Raw genomic sequence first — 23,194 nt, forward strand, 5'->3', positions numbered from 1 at the left:
GGAAGCTCCTAAGATCTCCACACATGGGGGAGTTTTCATTTCATCAGTGCTTCAAATTGCTGGCTGGAGATGGCCTGTTGAAAGGTGGCTAAAAGCAAGTAGGAACCTTCGGGCAGCCTGGCCCTTCTCGACTGTCAGACATCTTCAGGGATATTCTAGGAAACATTGCTTGTTCTAGAGAAGGGAGGGAAAGAATCCAATTGTCCAATAATGCTTGAATGGAAAATAAATGATGCTATACGAATGTGATGAAATAATATCAAACAGTCAAAAATAAAAGACCTAGAACTATATGGACTTATGTGAATAAATCTTGAAAACATAATATTGATTGAAAGAAAATAAGATAAAGAATCTTAGATTGTGATAACAGGTATGTAAGTATTTAAATATTTAAATCAATTCAACATATTGCTCCTATATATATAGATGCAAGAAAATAAACTTTATCCAATGAACACATTATTTACATTTAATATGTTCATTTATCTAGGAAACCCAAAAGAACCCACAGATAAACTAGCAGGAACTAATAAGACGGTTCAACAAGGCACACACATACAAGATCAATAAATTTTAAAAGTCAATCACGCTCCTCTATACTGGCGATAGCAAATTAGAAACTGTAAAAGAAAATAAGAAAAAAAGAAGATCTAAAAATTGTCACAAGAGCCATATAAATTATTTAGAACTAAGCATACGTAAAAGTAAATAAAACTGACAAACTGACTACGACCACTTAAACTCCGCCCAAGCCAAGGATTAGAAAACGACTGTTCTTACTTTATGAGAACAGGCCCTCTTCCTAAGTAGCAGATCAGTACGTGAGAGTGAATCAAAGAAACACAGCATTTGAAAAGTCAACTAGGCAAAGCCTCTCGATCGCACAGACAGAAGATGAAGCCCAGACAGGTTGAGTTACTTGGTAAAGGGCCCAATGTCCTGACTCAAAGACTAGTATTTTTCACTCATTCGTAAGACACAATCAAATTCAGTACCTTGGAAAGAGATGGGGAAAAAACGAAGAAATCAATTATATAGTTCCTCATCTTTAAGTACAGAAATAGCCGTGACAAAATTACACGTATTGAGGGAAAATTGAAGTGCAGAGTTTAAAATGTCAATAATCCAAAGGGAAACTGGAGACCATTTAAAATATTCATATTAAATCTCTATATAAAAGATATTAAAAGATCTCCAATCAAAATGTTCATTTTATAGTAGATATGGTATGATACAACTTATAATAGATATGGTATGAACCTTTCCCTTTCACGGGAAAGCTTCGGCTGGGAAACAGGAATTGTTCTTGAAAACGGGGCCTGTGCTATTGCAGAGACTGTGCTGAACTTGGTCCACGGAATGCTGTGATGTCATCATTGAGGTCACAGAATCCTGCTGTGCGCCTGGCAACCTTGTAAACTTAACAGCCCTGGTGAGCACTAGGCAGTACTACTGGTTCACTAAGTGGTACAAGTTTTTCAGCCATTTAGGAGACTTGACTATTTTTGTTTGTATTGAATCATTTCAACGGATTGCCCAAGAGCCAACAAGGGCCAACCTGTAGGGAAGAGGAGGAGTTGGACATCTCTTGAGGCATCTTCTAAGGGAGACTTCTAGTTGGTACCATGAAACGGCGACAAAAGAGGAAACATCTGGAAAATGAAGAGTCCCAGGAAACTGCCGAGAACGGAGGAGGTATGTGGGGGGCAACTTGCTGGGGCACATGGGTTTCTGCCAAACTAAACCTTCTCTTGGATGGGGGGGACTGAGAACGTGTCACCTGTGAAGCAGGGAGCGAGAGACCTCCTCTCACTGATGCTGCCGTATCCATCCGGAGGGTCCCTGTGATGTGAGACACAGAACGGCCAGATGCCCCTGGGAGATGGGAGGTCAGCTCCGCTGGTCTGGGGACTCTGTCCTGAGGCTGCCGGGCCTGGAGCTTTGTCGGACTCACAGCAGGCTGCATCCTGCTTGCACAGACCTAGAGGTGCAGCTTTTCTCAGTCCCCGATTTCTCTCTTATGCTCTTGGATCTTTCCCTGGGGTCATGAGGTGGGGGATGTGAAGGATGCAAGGATGCTGAGAGAGACCCATGAGTTGCTTGGCCTCTTTTACCAAAGTGGAAAGAAAAGCCCCATGAGTTGAAGGCCCTGTTGAAAAATATCTTGACAAGTGGAATGCACTTCGAAAGAAGATTTGTTTGTCCAGGGATGGTGTCATATTGAAAGCAAGGAGGTTTTATTCCTTCAACAGGAAGAATTTCCCAAAGGAGATCAAGGGAAGGGAAGGGTTTTCCAGAGACTGAGACCGCGTGGGCAGGGGTGAGAAATGGCCTCAGGGTCCTGCGGGGAGCTCTGAGAGCCACGGGCCACGGGGTGCCTGCGTGCATTAAATGTAGGCGAGTAGCTTGCCCTGGGAGAGGGGTGGTCACCCCAGAGCTCCAGCTAGAGGCCTCTGCCCCAGATTAGAGCCCAGTAGCTCCTACCAGGCCCAGGGCCCTGGAGACTGTAGGATGGGCCCTGGGAATGGAGCTCTAGACAGCAGGCAGATTTTCAGGCAGTGGCTGGGACAGGCTGGGGAAGGCAATGACTGCCCCTGACCATTCAGAATATTTTGCTCTATGTTCCTGTGTGTGTGTGTGAGTGTGTGTGTGTGTGTGTGTGTGTGTGTGTGTTTGTGGTAGTGCAGAGATGAGCAGGATGAATGGGGGTAGAGTGCTTATCAGATATAAAGTCTGCGTGGTAAAGTTCTTGTCACCCTGCCTGGACCTGGCTGACACTCGGTGTACGTAAGAGTGTATACAGATTTCTTGTTAGGGGTGTTTTATGAGACAGTAACTCATACACCCATGTACACTCTGATACAGCAAAAATATCACACACCCCACATATAACTTCCTTAGTAAACCACACACAGCACATGTAGGTATATACACGCATCCCTCCTATACTACGTTCTCATACAACCCACCTGTACCACAATCCTGTCTTCCAACACCAAACACTGGAGATGAAATATGTATATAGACACACACACACTATATACATAGGACACACACACACACACACTATATATATATATGTATCTCCTCAACTCTCGCACAAACACAGCTAACTTCAGCCATCGCTAAATACCTCTATAAGAACCAGTCACGAGTCATACACACCACACTTATAACACATTCTTGAGTAATGCCAGACCCGCTTTCTACAAACCACAGTAAACCACAGTCTCACTAACCCATGTCAGGGTTGCCAGAGAAAATATGGGCTATCCAGTTCAATTTGAATTCCAGATAAACAACAAGTAATTTTTCAGTATCAGTATGTCCCACATATTGTATGGGCCATACTTACATTAAAACTAAGTCAGGCCAAATACTGCATGGGAATACTTACACTAAAAAATTATTCTGGGTTTATCTGAAACTGAAATTTAACTGGGTGCCCTGTATTTTTCTTCGCTTAGTCTGGCAACCCTTATATACTTACCACCAGCTCAGGTTTTATATATTTATTGTATTTTTGTTTAGTCTGTGTCTTCCACTACTAGAATGTGCAGCATTACCAGAGACTAGAACAATGGAAGAGTGCCAGATACACAGGAGTAGCTGCTTACTCAATCTTGGTGAATGAATGAATGAACACACACCATAAATACAAGCCACACCATGTAATGAGGAAAAGTTACATGTCCCAGAATTCCTGACTTGTGAACAGAAACCATGCACACAAAGGCCACAGACACAGATAAGACACATCTGCACCGTTCTCCCCATGCCAACCCCACACTTACCACAGACTTAACTGATACACATCACTCACTCTTCCCACATACTCACAGTCACCACCGAGGCCTACAGTACCAACAAGACAGTGACAGAGTAAGTACTGATTGGAATTAAATCCTGGAGGATCCACTGGGAACCACACTCTCAACTGTGTGTATTCACTGCACCTGACACGTGTCACACACTCAGTAAGTATTTGTGGACAGAGGACTGATGAACCCACCCTGAGCCTTTCATTCCTCCCTCAGGAATCTCGAAGTCACAAGAGGATCCCCCTCGGCTTGGATCCACTGTGGTGGCCCAAGGGTGCAGCCCAGGGGCAGGGGAGGTCTCCTCTGCCCCTAAACACTTCTCCTGTGCTTCTTCTCCGCGCAAGCTCATTCACGCCGGTAAGGGCGCGGGGCTCCTCAGGTGAGGGGGTGCTTGGCTGTGAGGCAGGAGGCACACAGATCCCAGGGAGGCTGAGAGGAAACCCAGGGTCATCAGAGGTGATGAGGGCTCTGTGGAGGAGCCTGGGCAGGATGGCTGAGCTGTTCCGATGGCGTGGATCCCAGCTGAGTCAGGGGTGGGGGGCGGGTGTGAATCCTGGTACTACCATGGTGGGGAAGTCAAGGAGCAGGGGCCGGAAAGGTCTGGGCTTGAGGTGGAGGGAAGAGGGACCAGATTAAGCATCTTCAGAGGAAAATGTAGGGTTTCTCTTTGCCTTTGCTTCCAGAGAAGGACAGAGTTCTGCATCATATACCTCCAGCCTCAGAGCAGTACCATCCAGCTCAGGTCCACACAGCTCACACACACATGCGCCCTCCAGGCACAGCCCTTCTCAGTGCACACATGAACCCCAAGCACGTGATCCACAGTACTCTCCTCCTGCACCACAGCCCCATTCCACAAGGAATGCACCACTGATATTCCCAAACTCACACTCCTCGTCATACACGCATGCAGCCGCATCCCTCACATACCACAGTCCTCACCACTGTACTCCAGACCCGTGTATACAGACACTGCTCCAGTATCCCCCAACCCGCTGATGAAAAGCACACAGATGACACCAGATACACCACTGCCTCCTACGGCCAACAGACACCAAGCTCACGACAGAGCTACGTCATGCAAACGTCCCTCTCTCGTCTACCACACCTGCTCCCTCAGCTTCCGGCATGGCCCATGCATATTATTATGTTTTTAATTTCCTTTTTCAGGAATCCGGAGATCACATCGAGACACTGCCCAGCCTACCGCACCCCTAGCCCAGGTTCAGGAAAAAGGGGAGACCGCTCCCCCATTACACTGTGTCTCCTCCTCACCCTCTTCACCCTGTAAGAACGATCTGCACCCAGATAAAGAGGAAAGGGGCATGAAAATATACTACATGCAGGTACAAGTGAATAAGGGTGTAGCTGTCTCCTGGAAGACAAAGAAACCCTTGGAGTTGCCTGAAAAGCAGCTGAGGATAGAAGAAGTGACCCTTCCTGAGGATGCGTGCACAGTAGGCACGTGCCCCTCTGATGTGTCCACCGAAAACCTCCTGTCTGACAGTGAGCCCGCTGGGGAGGAGAAAGAGTATGAGGAAAGGGCAGAGCCAGGCAGCCCATCAGGGTCACCTGCCGTCGAGGAGAGACCCAGGGCCAAGACACCGGACTGGATGGTGACCATGGAGACCGGCTTCAGGTGCATTGCCTGCTGCCGGGTCTTCCCCACCTTGGAGATCCTTCAGCAGCACGTGAAGGGCGGCGTCCTGGAGGGCTTCAGCTGCCGTGTCTTTCATCTCACCATGGCCCAGCTGATGGGCAATGTGGAATCCGAGATCACCCCGAGGAGGACGAGGAGGACGAGGAGGACGAGGAGGAGGAGGAGGACGAGGAGGAGGAGGTAGAAGGCCCCATCCCGAAGAGACCCCGCAGGCAGGCTCTTTTCTCTCCTTTGAGTTGCAAACAGCAACTGAGATTCATGGGACAGAAGATCCTGGAAGACGGTGTGGCCGTCCCTTGGAAGAGGTAAGGCTTGAGGCTGGCAGTCTTCTGAGCCTATGTCACGAGGGCCCAGAGGAGTCTAAGGGAAGGGGCCGCACACATGTGCTGGTTGACCTAATGGCTCTGCAGTGGCATCCGATGGGACACGCCCAGCACTACCAAAGGCGTTGACCTCTGTTGACGTCAACAAGAAGGTGGAGCCCTTTCCTAGGCGTTTTCTCAGGGTCTGCACGATGGACCTCAACTCTTAGAGGACGTACTGCCAGCAGCTCCTTCTCGGCAGAGAGAGCCAGGAGTGGTCTCAAGAGAGGACAGGGGCCCTTGCAGGACCAGAACTTTGAGGTCTGAGAGCCTTGGGCCTGAGCCGAGATCTCACCCGGACCACTGGACCTAGCCTTCTGTGACAAAGGGGAATATGAAAGAGAGTCACGTGGAAATGAGGTCCCCCGAGATATGGAAATGTTCCAGAACCTCCGTTGCGTGGTCGTTGATCTGGAGCCAAGCTCCCTGTGGTGTGTGTGGCTCTGAGCTTTAAGGCGACGCTGGAGGGTAACCCTGACCAGCAGAGCTTGGAGTGCTGCTTGTCTCTTCCTGTTCTACCTCAGCTGTTTTATCCCTTCCAGGGAGAAGAAAGGACCCTCGGGATAGTTGGTAGTAAACCAGGGTATATCCTCCCTCAAGGGGACCCGGCCTGCCCTTCATTCAAGATGCTCTGGAAATGGGAACTGACTCATGTTATCGAATTGGCTGAGGGAGCACAACTCCCATGTTGATTCCGGTCAGACATGTTCATCAGACCTAGAGCTTTTCTCCTGATTCAAATCAAGTAGGCTATTAGTAGACTTCCCATTTATTTCAGCCCTAGAGATAGCACATGAGCAAATATAAAAAATCTCTGTGTATCAAAGCATTCTAATGAGCCCTTTCATTTTGCTGTTCATTGTGAAAAACACGCTCACTTTATCTCTGCCAATGAAGTGTTTCCACTTGACCGATGATGCCCCACGATCCCATTAGCCTCACGGAATTTAGGGAGTCCATTATGATGACATAATTTCCCTCTCATTCCTGGCCTGCAGAGAAGAGCAGCTACAGAGCATTCCAAGACTGCTAACGCTCCCCTCACCAATACGTTTCTTAAACCTCTGGCAAAGGAAGTGTCCTCTGAGCCCTCCCAGGGCACATAGGGGGTTTGGGTGAGCAGATCTTATGTGATAAATCCACTCCAGTGGTCTGGCATTCCTATGCCTTTGTAAACCTTCTACAGTGGTGGTTCTCAGCTGGGGACACTTTTGGTCCCCCCTCCCAGGAAATATGTGGCAGTGTCTTGAGACTTTTTTTTTTTTTTTTTTTTGTGGTACGCGGGCCTCTCACTCTTGTGGCCTCTCCCGTTGCGGAGCACAAGCTCCGGACGCACAGGCTCAGCGGCCGCGCCTCCAGGGAAGCCCCTTGAGACTTTTTTCTTTAAGGAGCTGTGTTATGAATGAGCCCCACGTGGCTGGTGCACACGGATGTATCAAGGCACTTTTTTTTTTTTTTTTTTTGCGGTACGCGGGCCTCTCACTGTTGTGGCCTCTCCCGTTGCGGAGCACAGGCTCCGGACGCGCAGGCTCAGCGGCCATGGCTCACGGGCCCAGCTGCCCCGTGGCATGTGGGATCTTCCCGGACCGGGGCACAAACCCGTGTCCCCTGCATCGGCAGGCGGATTCTCAATCACTGCGCCACCAGGGAAGCCCTCAAGGCACTTTTTATTGTTACAACTAGGGTGGCAGGGAAGAGTATGTGCCACTGACCCATCTTACATTGCACAGGACAGCTCCCAACAACAAAGAGCTATCCAGTTCAAAATGTCAGTCATGCCAACGTCAAGAAATTTTGCTACAACATACTTAGCAAGTCCTGGCATTTTGACTTTAGCATACGCTAACTTTGGGTACAGGTTTCAGTCATTTGAGCAAACTGTTGAAGGCATTCCCAGGTAGCCAAGCTAACACGCTGAGTCTGGAATGGGTGTTGAATGCACTCGTATCAACAAATCCAGCCTAACCCAATATTACATTACTCCCACCTGCTTCAATACCTACAAAATCCACACACATTATTTCTCAGGTTTCTATTGATATAAATTATAAAATTCCTTATTTTAGCAGATAGTGTCTCCTCATGGTCATCCTTTATACCCGGTGGGTACCCACCCCTTCCCTGCTCCCGTCCCCATTTCAAGGACTCTAGTCTGATTACTAGGTCTGGAAAAACGAGAGGTAGTGGAGGCAAGTCTTGAGGATCCACAGACCCCTGCAAGGAAACTATCTCAGAGTAGAGGCAGACTTCCTTCTAATAGCACAGCAGGCTCAACTAAGAGGTCACAGGTCAGAGGTCACAGGCCTCAGCTTTGTTGGAATCTGCCCATATATTTCCACCTCAAATTTCCAGGATTCTACTCCTTCCCACTGATGCCCTATGACATAAGACAATCTACAAGGTTGTGAATCAATGTGTTGTCATTCAGCCACTGACTGAATTTGACTTTGGATCCCCTTAAAAAAATAAATAAATAAAAAGGAAGGAAAGAAAGATAGAAATGCTGATTATAACAAGTCCCCCAAAGTGTTGCTATGTAGCCAAGCTCAAAGCTAAGACAGAAAATCCCCAACGGTAAAAATAGATTTCGAGCTCAAGCTATCAACTGGGAGTTGAAACTGAAGGCCCTACAAAGGCCAATGGAACTGGATACAAAGCTAAAGATTTAGTCTTTAGCATAGATGGGAGTCAAGGTTAGAGGAAGCCATGCACTGGGAGTGAGTTGTGAACTACTCAACACTAAGAATGGAAGAGCAGTTCTTTCATTGAATGTGAAGAAAGAAACAGGTAGTCCCTAGTTGCTACCACTGTCTTTGAACCAAACTAAAGAACGAGGTCAACCAGAAGGGCAGATATGAGAATCAAAAAGGAAACCTCTCTGGAATCCTCACTGAACCAAGTCTAAGTTCTGCTCTACTTGTGGTCTTTCACTTACAGAGACAAACCTTTTGGGCTTACCACAGGGATCAACAGACTTTTTCTCTGAAGGGCCAGAAAGTAAATATTTTAGGTTTTGTGGGCCATCAGTGCTCGTCACAACCACTGAACACTGTCAGTCAGCACAATGGAAAACACTCAAAGATGGTAAATAAATGGATGGGCCAATAAAGAGCTTTTATGTTCCAATAAAGCTTTAAAGGCAATGAGCCAGGTTGGGCTCACAGGAGGTAGTTTTCCAGCCCTTGACTTAACTCACTAAACTACAAATTACCTTGAGAGTTGGTGGTTTGATATCTACCAAACCAAACCAAACAAGAAAGCCCTAGGATTTCTGACATCTAATGCAATGCAATTTGAGGTAGCGTGGACTTTACATACACATGTGAAGGTGTGGTCTAGGAAACCAATCTTGGAAACCTGCCTCTCACATTAAATACATCTTTTGCTGAGTAAAGCCCTTTAACCAAGTAAGTGTTAAACATCAGTGAAATGACTAAGAAGTAGGAAATGGTATGCAAACCTCCTCCTTAACAACTTGTTCCCATCATTCTAGGTTTCTTCCCTATGCACATTTTTCCTTAGGGAATCGTTGATAAATTTTACCTCTAAAACTTACCTATTTCCACTCTCTATCTTCAGGATTTGCCCAATCACTGTTACTTTGTAAACAATTTTAAAAAGTTTTTTGGGGGGTAAATTCCTTTTTTCCCACAGCTAATGGTTCTCTGTGTCATAGTGTCTGGAACGACCCAGCTACTTCTCCAGTCAGACCAAGCACTTGAAAGGACAAGCCGGTACCCCGAGCTATCCATCCATTCACCCAGTAAGGAAGCCTGATGAGGAGAACTAGGATGTGTAAATTTCTACTGTTGGAATTAAAACAGAATATTCTGGGCTGCATGGATTTATCCTAAACTTCAAATGCATTAATTATAAATATACCGTTACACTGACTAATATTCTGTATCTTTGAATAACCATATACATTTTTTCTTTTTATAACTGATTTCTAGAGGTCTATTCCTTAATTTTGGCCATATATATGTATACCTCATGATGATAGGATTTCTTACTGTGAGGGATTAATACGTTCTTAGTAATTTTTAATATTATATTTTACATTACTTTACTACCTATGTTACTATAAAAATAACAGTATTTTACTGGAAAATTGATGCTCAATGAAAAATTTTAAATATGGAAGTTAAATGTGGAAAAAATCCCTGAAAATCTTGCCACTGTTTACATAAGGGTGAATATCCCTTTACAGATGATAGGATGCATTAACACACACACATACATGTTTGATTAAGGTATGTGATGTACCTACCTAAAATACATTAAACTGTTACATGCTTCTGTCATTAAGTTTAAGCCATCATTTTAACAGACCTGTTATTACCTAAGTATCTTAAAATATAAAGACATTCCTATTGAATATTTCACTTTTACAAAATTTAGTAACATTGACATGCTACTCACCTTTTCTATTTGAATTTCCTAATTATAAGGTCCTATTCTGTGATTTCTATATCAAAGGGACGCACGTTCTATGTTCTGATATGTACTCAGCAACTTCACTTTGAAAATCAATTTTTCAATCCACCGCTAGGAAAAAGTGTGCAAGTCAGTCATTGAATAAATATGTTTGATGAAATTACCAAATTTCAACAAATAATTTTTTTCTTTTTATCTCAGGCCAGAGAGGAGTAAGGAGATAGAGAACTTGACAAAAGTAATCTACTTCAAACAGCCTCTTTTCTCTACTTAAGAAGTCTTGATGAAAGTAATGCTAAAACCCTTGGGAGACAATCACATCAAAACCTAGACGGAAATGTGGTGAAGAAGAAACCAACGATCAGTTCATTTACTAAGAAATGTTTGTCCTCTGTCACTGTCATTAGTAACTCTTTCTGACACTTAAACCTCTGCCTTGACATTCTTGAAAAAAGGGTCAACAGTATGTTTTCTGTATTGCAAGATGAACAATCCATTTTCAGTAAGTCTATACTGTCACAAAAGATAACCAAATTTGTACTGTATAAGATTCACAGAATATTAGATAGACAAAGCCCAAGATAAGATCCAACTTGAAGCGAGGCTGGGGGGAGACAAATGGAGCTCATCATAACAGGACGATGCCACATTAATATTACAAATTGCAATACTGAGTGGTTTTCTAACACTTCAAATTTTTGTCTCCCTGAATTACTTTTAAGGCCAGATTTAGGTTAACTGCTCTGAATACAAATTTTTATGAAATTTTGGAGGGGACTGCAACATAATTTTCAAAAAGTTTTTCCTCATTCATTAACTGAACAAATATCGAGCACCTACAAAGTAGCTGACAATGTTCAGACTGTAGATTCAGAACAAACGTCGCTGCATTCGTGGAATTTACATTGTAATGGGCATAAATTTTGGCATGTTCATCATACTTTTGTACAAGGCCTGCTAAAACTCACACTAAGGCTTCTCCCCTAATATTTAATAGAGGTCAAAGTTCAAATTTACTACACCATTTACCAGAGTTCTCTGCCGTGTGGCCTCCTGACTACTGGGACATGTTGAGCTATGGCTGAAACACCGACTTTAATGAAACAAATGATTTTTTTTTCTTTTGAACTTGATGACTGGAAGAATTCACATGACACCTGAGTTGTTTTTGTTTTTGTTTTAATCATTTTATGGAACTTTTTTCATGTGTGGGCTCTCTGATGGTCTTACCACTCCTATCACTTTTATAGGATTTATCAGCAGCATGGATTCTGTGATGAACTGTTAGATTGGAGCGCCAACTGAAGCTCTTACCACAGGTCTCACACTTGTAAGGCTTCTCCCCTGTGTGCACTCTTTGATGAGACTGTCGCTGTGAAGGCCGACTGAAGACCTTACTGCATCTGTCACATCTGTACGGCTTCTCTCTAGTGTGGACGCTTTGATGAAGCTGAAGACTTGAGGCCTGAATGAAGTGCTTCCCACACTCCCCACACTTATATGGTTTCTCTCCTGTGTGGACCCTCGGATGCATGTCGAGGTTCAGGCTCCACTTGAAGCCCCTCCCACACTCCTCACATTTGTATGGCTTTTCTCCAGTGTGGACTTTTTTGATGGGCTTGAAGGTGTGAACTCCGACCAAAGCTCTTCCCACACTCTTCACGTTTGAATGGTTTTTCTCTGCTGTGGACTCTCTCATGGGCCAGAAGATTTGAGGCCTGCCTGAAGACTTTCCCACACTCCTCACAATTATACGGTTTCTCTCCGGTGTGGATTCTGCAATGAATTTTAAGATCTGCTCTACGACTGAATCCCTTCCCACACTCTTCACATTTGTATGGTTTCTCACCGGTATGGATCAGCTGGTGGATCTGAAGTCGTGAACTCTGACTGAAGCCCTGCCCACACTCCTCACACTTGTAAGGTTTCTCTACACTGTGGGCCTTCTGATGGATTTGAAGATATGAACTCTGACTGAAGCCCTTCCCACATACCTCACATTTATAGGGCTTCTCCCCTGTGTGGACAACCAGATGAACTTGATAATGGGAGTTCCTCCTGAAGCTCTTCCCACACTCATTACATTTGTATGGTTTCTCTCCTGTATGGACTCTTTGATGTGCCTGAAGGTTTGAACTCAGAGTAAAGCCTTTACCACACACATTACCTATGTATGATTTCTCTCCAGTGTGGACTCCATGATGGGCCTGAAGACTTGAAGGCCGACTAAAGCCTTTCCCACATTCCTCACATTTGTAGGGTTTTTCTCCTGTGTGGACCCTCTGATGAATGTATAGATTTGAGCTACAAATGAAGCCCTTCCCACACTCCTCACATTTGTACGGTTTCTCTCCCGTATGGACTCACTGACGGGACTGAAGGTGTGAATTCCGACTGAAGCTCTTATCACATGTGTCACATTTGAATGGTTTCTCCCCAGTGTGGACTCTCTGATGGTCCTGAAGGTGAGAGGCCTGACTGAAGGCCCTCCCACACTCCTCACAATTATAAGGTTTCTCTCCCGTGTGGACTTTACAATGAATAGTAAGTGCTGACCTACGACTGAAGCCTTTCCCACATTCCCCACATTTGAATGGTTTCTCTACAGTGTGGACTTTCTGAGGAGTCTGCAGCTGTGAGCTCTGACTGAACTCCTTGCCACACTCATCACACTCACTGTGTTTTCCTCCCACGTGAACTCTCTGATGAATATGAAGAACCGAGCTGTAATGGAAGCCTTTTCCACACTCACTGCACATGAGACTTCTCTTTTGAGTGTAATTGCTGGTGAAGATCAAAGGTGGAGAGATCGGTGAAGGTTTCTTTACATTCATTACACTGGTAAGGTTTTTGTCCTGTGTGAATCATAGTATTCTGATCCAGTGTTGAAACCCTCCTGCTATCTTTTCTATAATCACAGTAGCCGTAAGATTTTTGACCCTTGTGTACTCCATGAGCATCAGGGTGATGTGAAATCCAACTGATGGTGTCAACATCCTCTTTACACTGACACAGTTTATTTTTCATGGAAATTTGCTGGTGTCTATTCTGATAATTCTGTGACTCAGCCAAGGAAGTTTTCCTCCAAGAATCCTGGGCTCTCAAAGTTGCAAACCTTGGATTTCCAGTACTACTGGGATCACCTGCTTTATCATTTAATATATGGTTCTCATCTTCAGAAATTTGAACAGAGTCCTGCCCCAATCTGGCAGGGGGAATCACCTTGTTTGCGGAACTGACAACTATTTATCATGGAGTCTTGGCATCTGGTTAAGTCATTTGCAATTTGTTGCCAGATTTGCCAGAAGGAAAGCTCTTCACGTGATCCTCTGTCTTGAACGGCCCTCAACTCACTTTGATTGTTTTCTTCTATCGGACAGAGAATTCAGAAATGTGGACACGTGAAAGCTTTGTTCAAAGATTCAAGATTTTACACTTAAGCCACAGTATGAGACTTTAATGAACCTCAGGATGGTTCAGCTTATCTTTCGCACGACAAATGAAGTTCTCTGGTTTATATACTAACAGAAACCAAGAGATGGTCTGTTAAACTCCCAAATACTTAGCATGAATGAAACCCATTTAAAACCAAATGACTACTCTGACATACTATTTAAATCATCTTTCAAAAATTACATGTCATTCCTACCATAACACAGTATCAATAAAGACAAGCATTTTGCTGTGCTCACAGCTTTAACAGTGCCTAGCAGTTAGTCAGGGCTCAAGAAATGCATGCACAGGTGAACTCAGTTTGATTTCTAGGATTCTCCACAATTCTGAATCCCAGGTTAAGTTTGAACCAAGTCAGAGAAGCGAAACAGCTTTTACAAGTCAGGTATCAGATACAGGAAAAGGACTGGAAAGTACAGTTTTGCTTAAGTTGAAAGGCTGCACCCGAGGCGGCAGCACACCAAGGGGGTTAGTGCTGAGGAGGATATGAAAGGGGCTAAAAACCGGGACTTCCCCGGTGGCACAGTGGTTAATGATCTGCCTGCCAGTGCAGGGGACACAGGTTCGAGCCCTGGTCCGGAAAGATCCCACATGCCGCAGAGCAACTAAGCCCGTGAGCCACAACTACTGAGCCCACGTGCCACAACTACTGAAGCCCGCGTTCCTAGAGACCGTGCTCTGAAACAAGAGAAGCCACTGCAATGAGAAGCCTGCGCACCACAACGAAGAGCTGCTCCCGCTCACCACAACTAGAGAAAAGCCCATATGCAGCAACGAAGACCCAATGCAACCAAAAATTAATTAATTTTAAAAAAGGGTCTAAGCATCAGTGGGGTTAAAAAAAAGCATGAAGACCTATGCACTGGATCCTTCTGAGGCATTTGTGCTGCCTAATATGTTCCTCCACTCCCCCTGCCAAGCAGGAGTCAAAATTTAGAGGCTAGGGAAGAATGCTGTCTCTTTAAAAACAGCATGGAAAATTCTTGGACACAGATACATTGGTCTTTAACAAGAATGAGTTCCAAAGTGAAGAATGGGGTTTATGAGTGAGCTGGGAATAAATTCCACAGCCTGTGATAAGTATTGAGAAGAAACAGACTAGAAACTATTAAAGAATGATCAGAGCACTCAAGGTGACATTATCTAAAATGCCTTCTACAAGATACATACAAATGCACACACACACACACACACAAAATGTTTGTAGAGCTAACAAAGATCGATTTCTTATTAGTGAGGTGGGCTTTGGAGGAGGCAAATGGGACGCAGCGGGGCAAATCTTTTAAGGGAAAGGCTAACTCACCAGCTGGCTGTTTTCTGAGACCTGTTCTCCCCTGGTATAAGGGATAAGGAAATAGAAATTTCTTTCCTTCTATGGGAGGGTTACCTAAGAAGTAGACATAAGAATCCTCATTCAAAACAGTATTTCCTCCCCAAATGAATTTGCTCTGCTACTAAGAGCTCAAGGAAAGTCACAGGGAAAGCATTTTACTCAGTTTGGTTATAATTACAGGTTCTATACATATTTTTTGTGCAAGTTGATGAGGGCCAACTTGTACAGAAAGGCAAACACACACATACACACATCATGGGCACCTGAGAAGTTAGAATTAGGCTAGGAATTCATTTGAAGACAAAAAAACATTTAGCAATATCCCTTATTCACTCGGATTTGTTCACCGCCTACTAGCTATTTTCATGGAAGGCTAATTTCTCTATCCATTAACTCATTCGTTTGTTCAAGAAATATTTAAGAGTTCCTGTCATGTACCAAGACTATGCTAAGCACTGAGGCTAGTGAGCAATAAACATATAACAGACCGAATTCCTCCTGCACTCCTGGATTACCCTCCAGTGGAAGAAAGAGAGGTGAGAAACAGGTGAACAAAATGTACATGAGTGAAACGCTTAGAGACAAAACAAGGCAGGGCAGAGAGAGTAAGAAAGAGAGGACTGTATTTTCCATAGGGTGGTCAGAGGACAGCCACCTCCTCATCTTTAAGGTGACTGACTGAAAGAAGTAGAGGCCTAAAAGATTACAGGTGAAAGAGTATTCCAGGCAGAGAGAAGGACAAGGAAAAGGCTCTGTGGCAGAAGCATCCTTTGCAGGTCTGGAAAAGATAGGGTAAGAGGGAGGAGAGGTGGTGTATTCAGGGAGGTGGTGGAGAACGAACAGCAGCCCACAGAAGGCTCTAGAAGCCACTTTAAGTGGTTTTTATTCTAAGTAAAAGAAGCCACAAGAGAATTTTGAAACAAGAACATAACCTGACTTAAAGTTACAAAAGATCACTTTGCCACCTAAAGAACAAACTGTGGGAGGAGAAGGGTGGCAACAGGTGACCAGTACAAAGACTATGCAATAACCCTGGAAAGAGATTTCCAACTGGGACCAGGTGATGGACAGCACAGGGCTGGTGAGAAGCAAAACAGATAGAGAGCTAACCATAGGAACTCACGACTGCTTGGTTCTCACCTAAATTTCTATCTGGGTTGCTGAATTCATCAACCAAAGCCTCTCTTCTCTTTCTATATGTTTTGTATCTCGTTTGAAGAATGAGAACATGCAAAGTCACAAGTTAACATGAACGGGCTAGAGCGAAAGTTTACTAGAAATTTGAGTTCCAACGGCATATTCAAGGTATTGAAAGCTGTGTTTTTCAAACTTTGTATCACGACCCACTGAAGAAACAGCATTTATTTCACAACCTAGATACACAGGTAGAAAAGTATACATTACTAAAACGAAGCTTGAATGACCTATATCTAACCAATGTCTCTTTTCATGAAATCTGTTCCCACTGGCTCTCACACCACTCATGCCATCGCCCAGAGTTTCTGCTGCAATGTGCTGTACTCTTCCTAAGAAACTCTGATATTTTCTATACTATTTTATTTCATTAAAAAATCACATGTAGGGCTCAATAAATTGGCTTTATGATCCACTAATGGCAGGGAGGGAAATCTGAAAAAGAATACACAAGGTACAGCAAGATACTGTCGACTTACAGTTCTTTTACAAAATAATTGAAAAGGACCTGAAACACACTGTTTAGAAAGACCAGAGACATCCTCTCGTGTCCCACAGGAATTGCAAAAGTCTGGTCCCCAAACTCAGGGAACCACCTCAAGAGGCCCAAAGCCTTGAAACACCAAGGTCACAAAGACACTCGCAGAGAAAGGCTGTCCTCACCCACTGAGACCAGGTTCCGGAAGTTTTCCACCATCACATCCTGGTACAGCTTCCTCTGGGCCGAGTCCAGCAGCCCCAGCTCCTCCTCTGTGAAGGCCACGGCCACGTCCTTGAAGGTCACCGCCTCCTACGACAAACAACACCACCTCAATCTTATACCCAGTGGCCAGTGGAAGAGGGGCAGCCCCGAGGAGACGAGGAGGATGGGAAGTTGCTCCGGCTCCTGTGAGGTGTGCAGACTTCCCAGCACCCCCTCCTTCCATCCTGCCAATGCCACACACTGACTTTCCTCAGCCTCACCGGACGTGCAGCTATGAAAGAGAAAGCTTTGTGTATTTACCTGGGGCTCTCAGACAACTCATAAGTAAACTCCCTAGAATTCTAACCACTGGATCCTGAACTAAAAGGCTTTCACTGTTTAATTATTATTGCCAAGTGCCCCAGAAACAGTTACCAATTTAGTCCTGGCAGTATTTGATGGCACCTGCTTTCTCACTGAGGTGGGAACCAGCTGAGAAGGAGTGTTATATGTGGAAACTAACCAAAAGGCCATGCCAGGTCTCTGAATGAAAACTCTCTCTTTCCCCGTTTCTGTCTTTCGCTTGAATGCAATACTCTGACTCCACACCCTTGGTTTTCTGGGTGAGTCTGAGTTGGTTCCTCCTTTTTTCACAACCCCGATTCTTTATATTTAAAACAAAGATGAAACCAAGCACCTCTTTATACAATTGTTCTGAGCTGTCTATGCAGTGACATGTGCTTTAAGTACCACTGGACTTTTTAAACTAAGGTCATGTATTACTCTGATTAGAAAAAAATATAAGATGGAAAAAGAAACAAACCAGTAAATAAAATACACAAAGGGCCTGACTCAAGCATGGGGAAGACTGAATCTAACTCTGGTCGTGAGAAAACTTCTAACGATACATTATTTTTTCTGCGTGAAGCAGCAGTTTGATCCTGCTGTGCTCTGCCGTATTTGGATATTCTACCAAAAAACATCCAAGGCACCACATGTAAAACATACCTCTTAAATTCTGAATACCTAAACCTACTATGTTAAGGGCAAAAAGGGGCAATATTCTTCAGAACAGATATTTTGAGAAAAAGGTTAAATCAGGAACAGTGTCACTGTAGTGCTCCTAAAACAGGAGAAGTCTTTAAACTAAATGTCTGTGAGTAAAGAATGGTATAAAAAATAGGTGCAGGGCTCCCCTGGTGGCGCAGTGGTTGAGAGTCCGCCTGCCGATGCAGGGGACACGGGTTCGTGCCCCGGTCCGGGAAGATCCCACATGCCGCGGAGCAGCTGGGCCCGTGAGCCATGGCCGCTGAGCCTGCGCGTCCGGAGCCTGTGCCCCGCAACGGGAGAGGCCACAACAGTGAGAGGCCCGCATACCAGAAAAAAAAAAAAAATAGGTGCATAAGTTTGCAGGAACATGATAAAGCAATTAAAAGTGAATGTTAGCTAGTATTAAATGAAAAAAACAATTTAAAACTGTATCTATGTTATATATACAAATACACATCCATGAATACATATGATGAAGAGATTACAGAAATAGAAATGCAGCTAATTTGTAAGCAGGTAAGCAGTAGACTGGAAGATGTCCTTCATTTCCCTTAATTTTTCTTTTACTTGTAAAATAAAAAAATGATGAAATAAAACAAAAATTAAAACCGAAACCAATTAAATTTAACAGGAATTTTTAAAAAAGCACACATGGCACACTCAGGTCCTCATATGCTTAGACTCTCCTTGAAAGAGAAAACCCATATGGAACTATACCCAATATTTCGTAATAACCTATAAGGGAAAAGAATCTGAAAATATATGTATATATATGTATAACTGAATCACTTTGCTGTACACCTGAAATTAATACATTGTAAATCAACTATACTCCAATCAAAAAAAAAAAAAGAAAAAGAAAAAAAAGAGGAAAACCTGTGTCCAACCTGAGTACAAAAATGGCGTTTTTAACAGCAAGAAAGGCAAGCTCTACTCACCTGGAATGTGCTCATTTTCTCTCTCCTTCTGGGGCAGTGCAGAGTCCTAACAAGACAGACAGGGAAAGAAGAAGTCAAACTGGAAACTGGTTTAAAGAAAAAGAAGTCACTAACCCACGTGGTGCTCATTGTGAATTACCAAGGCTCCCAGTCCTCGGGGTGGCTACAGCTGATTATGCTTGATGAGCAGAGCCCCACGCAGATACCAGATGCCCCCGTGAACCCCCTCAGTGGCTGTGTGAGGAATGACCTGCCCATCCATACACAGTGGCCCCCTCACAGTGTGCCTGCAGCTTCCACAGGGGTCATTCGTATTCTGGGTATGGTGTAAACAGAGACCATGTAAGTCAGAGTGGGTTTTGGAGTCAATATGCATGGGCTCTGATCAGGCTACGCCATTCACTAGCAGTGTCACCCTGGGCAAATTATTCACATCTCTTCGCCTCAGTTCTGTCCTCTGCCAGTAGGGGGGAACACGGGCATCCACCTCGTGACATCGTCATAAGGTAGGAAGCTCTGAGAACACCACTGTCAGGGTTTCTTATTTCTTAGCAACTGCGGTAAAGCAGATGATATTTTAGTTAGAAATTATCCTTAGAGATGTGATTTCTACCAACAGAAGGCTGTCAGACATGTGGAGGTCATCCATTGTTGCCCTGTTATGTGAGAGTCTTTATAGACTTCTGAAAATCTCTGCTTGTCTTCCTAAAGATTTTGTGACTGCAACAATAACATTTAAATTGACATGGACAACTTTTTACAAAAGGTATAAAAATACGTTAAGTTTCTTTTTAAACAGGAAGTACCCTTTTGACAATTATGCACAGAGGTAAAGAGAACTAATAAAAGCCAGGATTCTGCAACAACAATAAAAAATAGTTTGACAGTCCATACCTAATTCAAACGAAAAAAGACAGGAATCTGAATTGTAATTATATCATTATAAATATAGGAAAGTTTAAGAAATAAATGGGAGACTTCCCTGGTGGTGCAGTGGATAAGACTCCACATTCCCAATGCAGGGGGCCCGGGTTCGATCTAGTACAAAAGATGGCAATGATTCCACTCCCCAAAGCTTGGGAGAGAGATATCTTCACAACTTCTAACGACCTCCATTTTGACTCTACACTTGCTAGCTGTCTTCTGCTCAATTCAGGATTCTGAAAGGGGCCCTGACAGTTGACAATAATTAGTGGGGGAATAAAATCATTGGACTAAGTAGGGCTTTGGTGAATCCAGCTCAGTTTTATCTGTGACATCCAGCAGGGTCAATTTCCTCGGCCTCAGTTTCCAGAAAAGACCCTCTCTTGAGCTTCTCGAATTTTCACGTGCATGTGAATTACTGCGGGATCTTGTTGGAATGCAGCCTCCTGGACCCCCTACGCAGAAATTACAAATCAGAAGGTCTCGAATGGGGCTCAAGGCTGGGCATTTCTATCCAAGTGATGCCAATGCCGCTGGTTTGTGGACCACAATTTGAGTAGCACTGCAGTGTAACATCAGTCCCACAAAAAACAGCCTCCACTACACAGAAACATACACAAAGAGTAACCAGACAAAAAGGCACTAAAACATTAACAACGGTTATCTTTACATCCTAAAGTTACAGATAATTAAAATTTTTCTTTATGTATATATCTGCATTTTTCCATAATGATTATGCTACTTCTATGATATACATATTATTTGAAATAAAATAAATGACCCAGTTGAGAAAACTATCTTAAAAACTCATAAAATAGCCTAAACCTTGCTCTCAAGGTCCCCACAATTAAGTCCCAACCTCCTTTCATGATATGATTCTAGCCAGTACCCTATGCTCAAAGAGAATATACCAAAGGGATTAGCAAACTCAGCTGCTGGACTCAAACTGCCTGGGTCCCAACCCCAGCTCTGCCTCCTACCATCTGGGTGAGGATGGGCCAACAGGGTTGTGTTCCCTGCCCCCAGCTCCTCAGCCTTAAAGTAGAGAAAACAGCAGTACCAATTCACAGAGCCACTGCCTGATGGAAATGTGTTCATTGGCATAAAGCTTTTAGAATGGAAATTAGTGACCAAGGCTCAGTTATCATCGTTACCCATGTCCCATACGTTCTACAATTTATAGGAATATCTTAAGTAGAAGAATGCCAAGTCCTACTCACGTGGGGCTCTGTTGCCTCTTCCTCCGTGCAGTGCTTTTGGAGAAGCCAGGGCTGGGGAAGGAAAGGAGACTGTGAAATACCAGGGCTGTGTTTCCATCCCCACTAATTCATACCGCACCCCCTTCCGCCCCCGTACCAGCTAGAAGTCCTCTCCTTCCAAAACAGGCCAGGAGTCCAGGACAATTCAGCTTCCTGGGCTCACAGAATCCCGCTGCGAAATGGGTGCCTCCCGAATTAGCGTAGTATTAATACCAACAGTGTATCAGGCAGTTGTAGACCTTTTACTTGTGCTATCTCGTTTCTTCTCACAACACTATATTAACAAGGCATTCCTTTTTCCCCCCTTTTACCGAACAGCAACGGAGGCACAGAGGAGTTAAGCAACTCACCCAGTGTGACGCCGTATGAAGCGGTAGGGCTAGCTCATAGGTGGGGGACGGGGTCAGGTTAGGGGTGAAGAAAACCGGGGAGACCCTCAAACCCCAGGAGGCACGACCTGAGCCCACCCCATCCCGGGTACCTTACCAAACGCAAAGAAGCTCCGCCCGCGGGACGTACATCACCACTCCAGGCCCTCAAACCTCCGCTTTTAGCCGCACCTCCTCTTTCTCCCCAAATGAAAGGTCTGCAAAGGGGAAGCTTGAAGGGGTCGTGAAGAGCGGACCTGAAACACCGTCATCAGGCAAAACATGGCTGCTACGTGTCCTCCTGGGGCGGAAGTGCCTGCGACTAACCCGGAACTCCTGGACCACATTTCCCAGAATTCCGCGGGTAAACCTTTACAGCGAGGCGTTACTGTAGCTGCAGTATATGGGACTACACGAGTTTACGAGCTCTGGACTACATGTCCCAGAATGCAAGGGTGGGTGCGGGGGTGTCTACCGGCACGAGCTCTGGCCTACATGTTTTCACTCTGGTTTGCACTTTCCGGAATCCCTGAGAAGCTCTCAGGCAGTCTTGACGTCCTACTGTGTAGGCCTCAGAAGAGTGTAGATTCTGTTCATTGAAAGGCGTACAAACTCAGTAGAATTTTGGACGTCTTCAAGAGGCTAAGCGACATAAAAGCATTAACAGCCACGAAGGCTTCCTGGTAAACCCCAAAGAGTTTCACCATTGGAATAAGGGGAGAAGGAAACTGGGCTTTCTTTGGCAGGGACTGAAGCCAAACGCCCAAACACCTCATTCCCTGAAATTGTGTAAAGGTGAACGTGTTTTGTTAGCATCTTACAACCCGTGCAGAAGCAAGGGAAAATCCTTTCTAGAGACAGACATCAACATCCTAGGTCTCAAGTTATTTCTGTAATTATAAAATCTGTGACATTGCTATTTGACCAAGTGAACTTTAAGGGGAAGGAAAAAGCATTACTTGACATACGGAGGGACACTTCACAGTCATAAAAGTTTCAAATTATCAGAAACTAATAACTTCAGCTGATACTTTATAAAGCAAAAATTGACAGAACCATGAAGAGAAACATTCAAATTCATAATTGGATCTGGAGATTTGAACACATACATAGAGGGAAATGTTGAGCCTTAAAAGCATATATTAAAGTAGAAAGGGGGGCTTCCCTGGTGGCGCAGTGGTTGAGAGTCCGCCTGCCGATGCAGGGGACACGGGCTCGTGCCCTGGTCCGGGAAGATCCCACATACCACGGAGCGGCTGGGCCCATGAGCCATGGCCGCTGAGCCTGGGCGTCCGGAGCCTGTGCTCCGCAACGGGAGAGGCCACAACAGTGAGAGGCCCGCGTACAGCAAGGAAAACAAAAACAAAACAAAACAAAACAAATAAAGTAGAAAGGAAGTTGAAAATTGATTCAGAAAACATCCATTTCAGGAAATTAATAAATGAATAATAAAACTGAAGAAGGCAGATGGAAAAATATAAGATCAGATGAATGAAATACAAAATAAAGTAGATCCCACACACACCCACAAAACAGAAATTAAAGAAAAAAACAAAACAAACAAACAAAGATCATCCATAGTATAAACAAAGATTTTTTCAAAAATTTGTTCCAAATTCTTTCAGGAAAATATCCTCCAAGAACTATTCCTGACTTAAGCCAACATAGCACACAGGATTTCTTTCCACTACAAGTAAAGTGAAATCTTGG

The 23,194-nt window shown here is 44.4% G+C and overlaps 1 protein-coding gene across 1 annotated transcript; it reads right to left on the reverse strand.

The window, feature by feature from the left end:
- Positions 1-11,451: 11,451 nt before the first annotated feature.
- Positions 11,452-22,732, reverse strand: LOC132502191 (zinc finger protein 226-like). Its single transcript, XM_060118028.1, is given in 8 exon segments — positions 11,452-11,892; positions 11,894-13,046; positions 13,048-13,482; positions 13,484-13,652; positions 16,927-17,053; positions 18,934-18,979; positions 21,078-21,128; positions 21,603-22,732. Coding segments are annotated over 8 exon segments (2,442 nt in total). The 5' UTR covers positions 21,638-22,732; the 3' UTR covers positions 11,452-11,466.
- Between the last annotated feature and the right edge of the window lie 462 nt (positions 22,733-23,194).

Source organism: Mesoplodon densirostris, chromosome 14 (genome assembly GCF_025265405.1).
Source record: "Mesoplodon densirostris isolate mMesDen1 chromosome 14, mMesDen1 primary haplotype, whole genome shotgun sequence".
NCBI classification, from domain to species: Eukaryota; Metazoa; Chordata; class Mammalia; order Artiodactyla; family Ziphiidae; genus Mesoplodon; species Mesoplodon densirostris.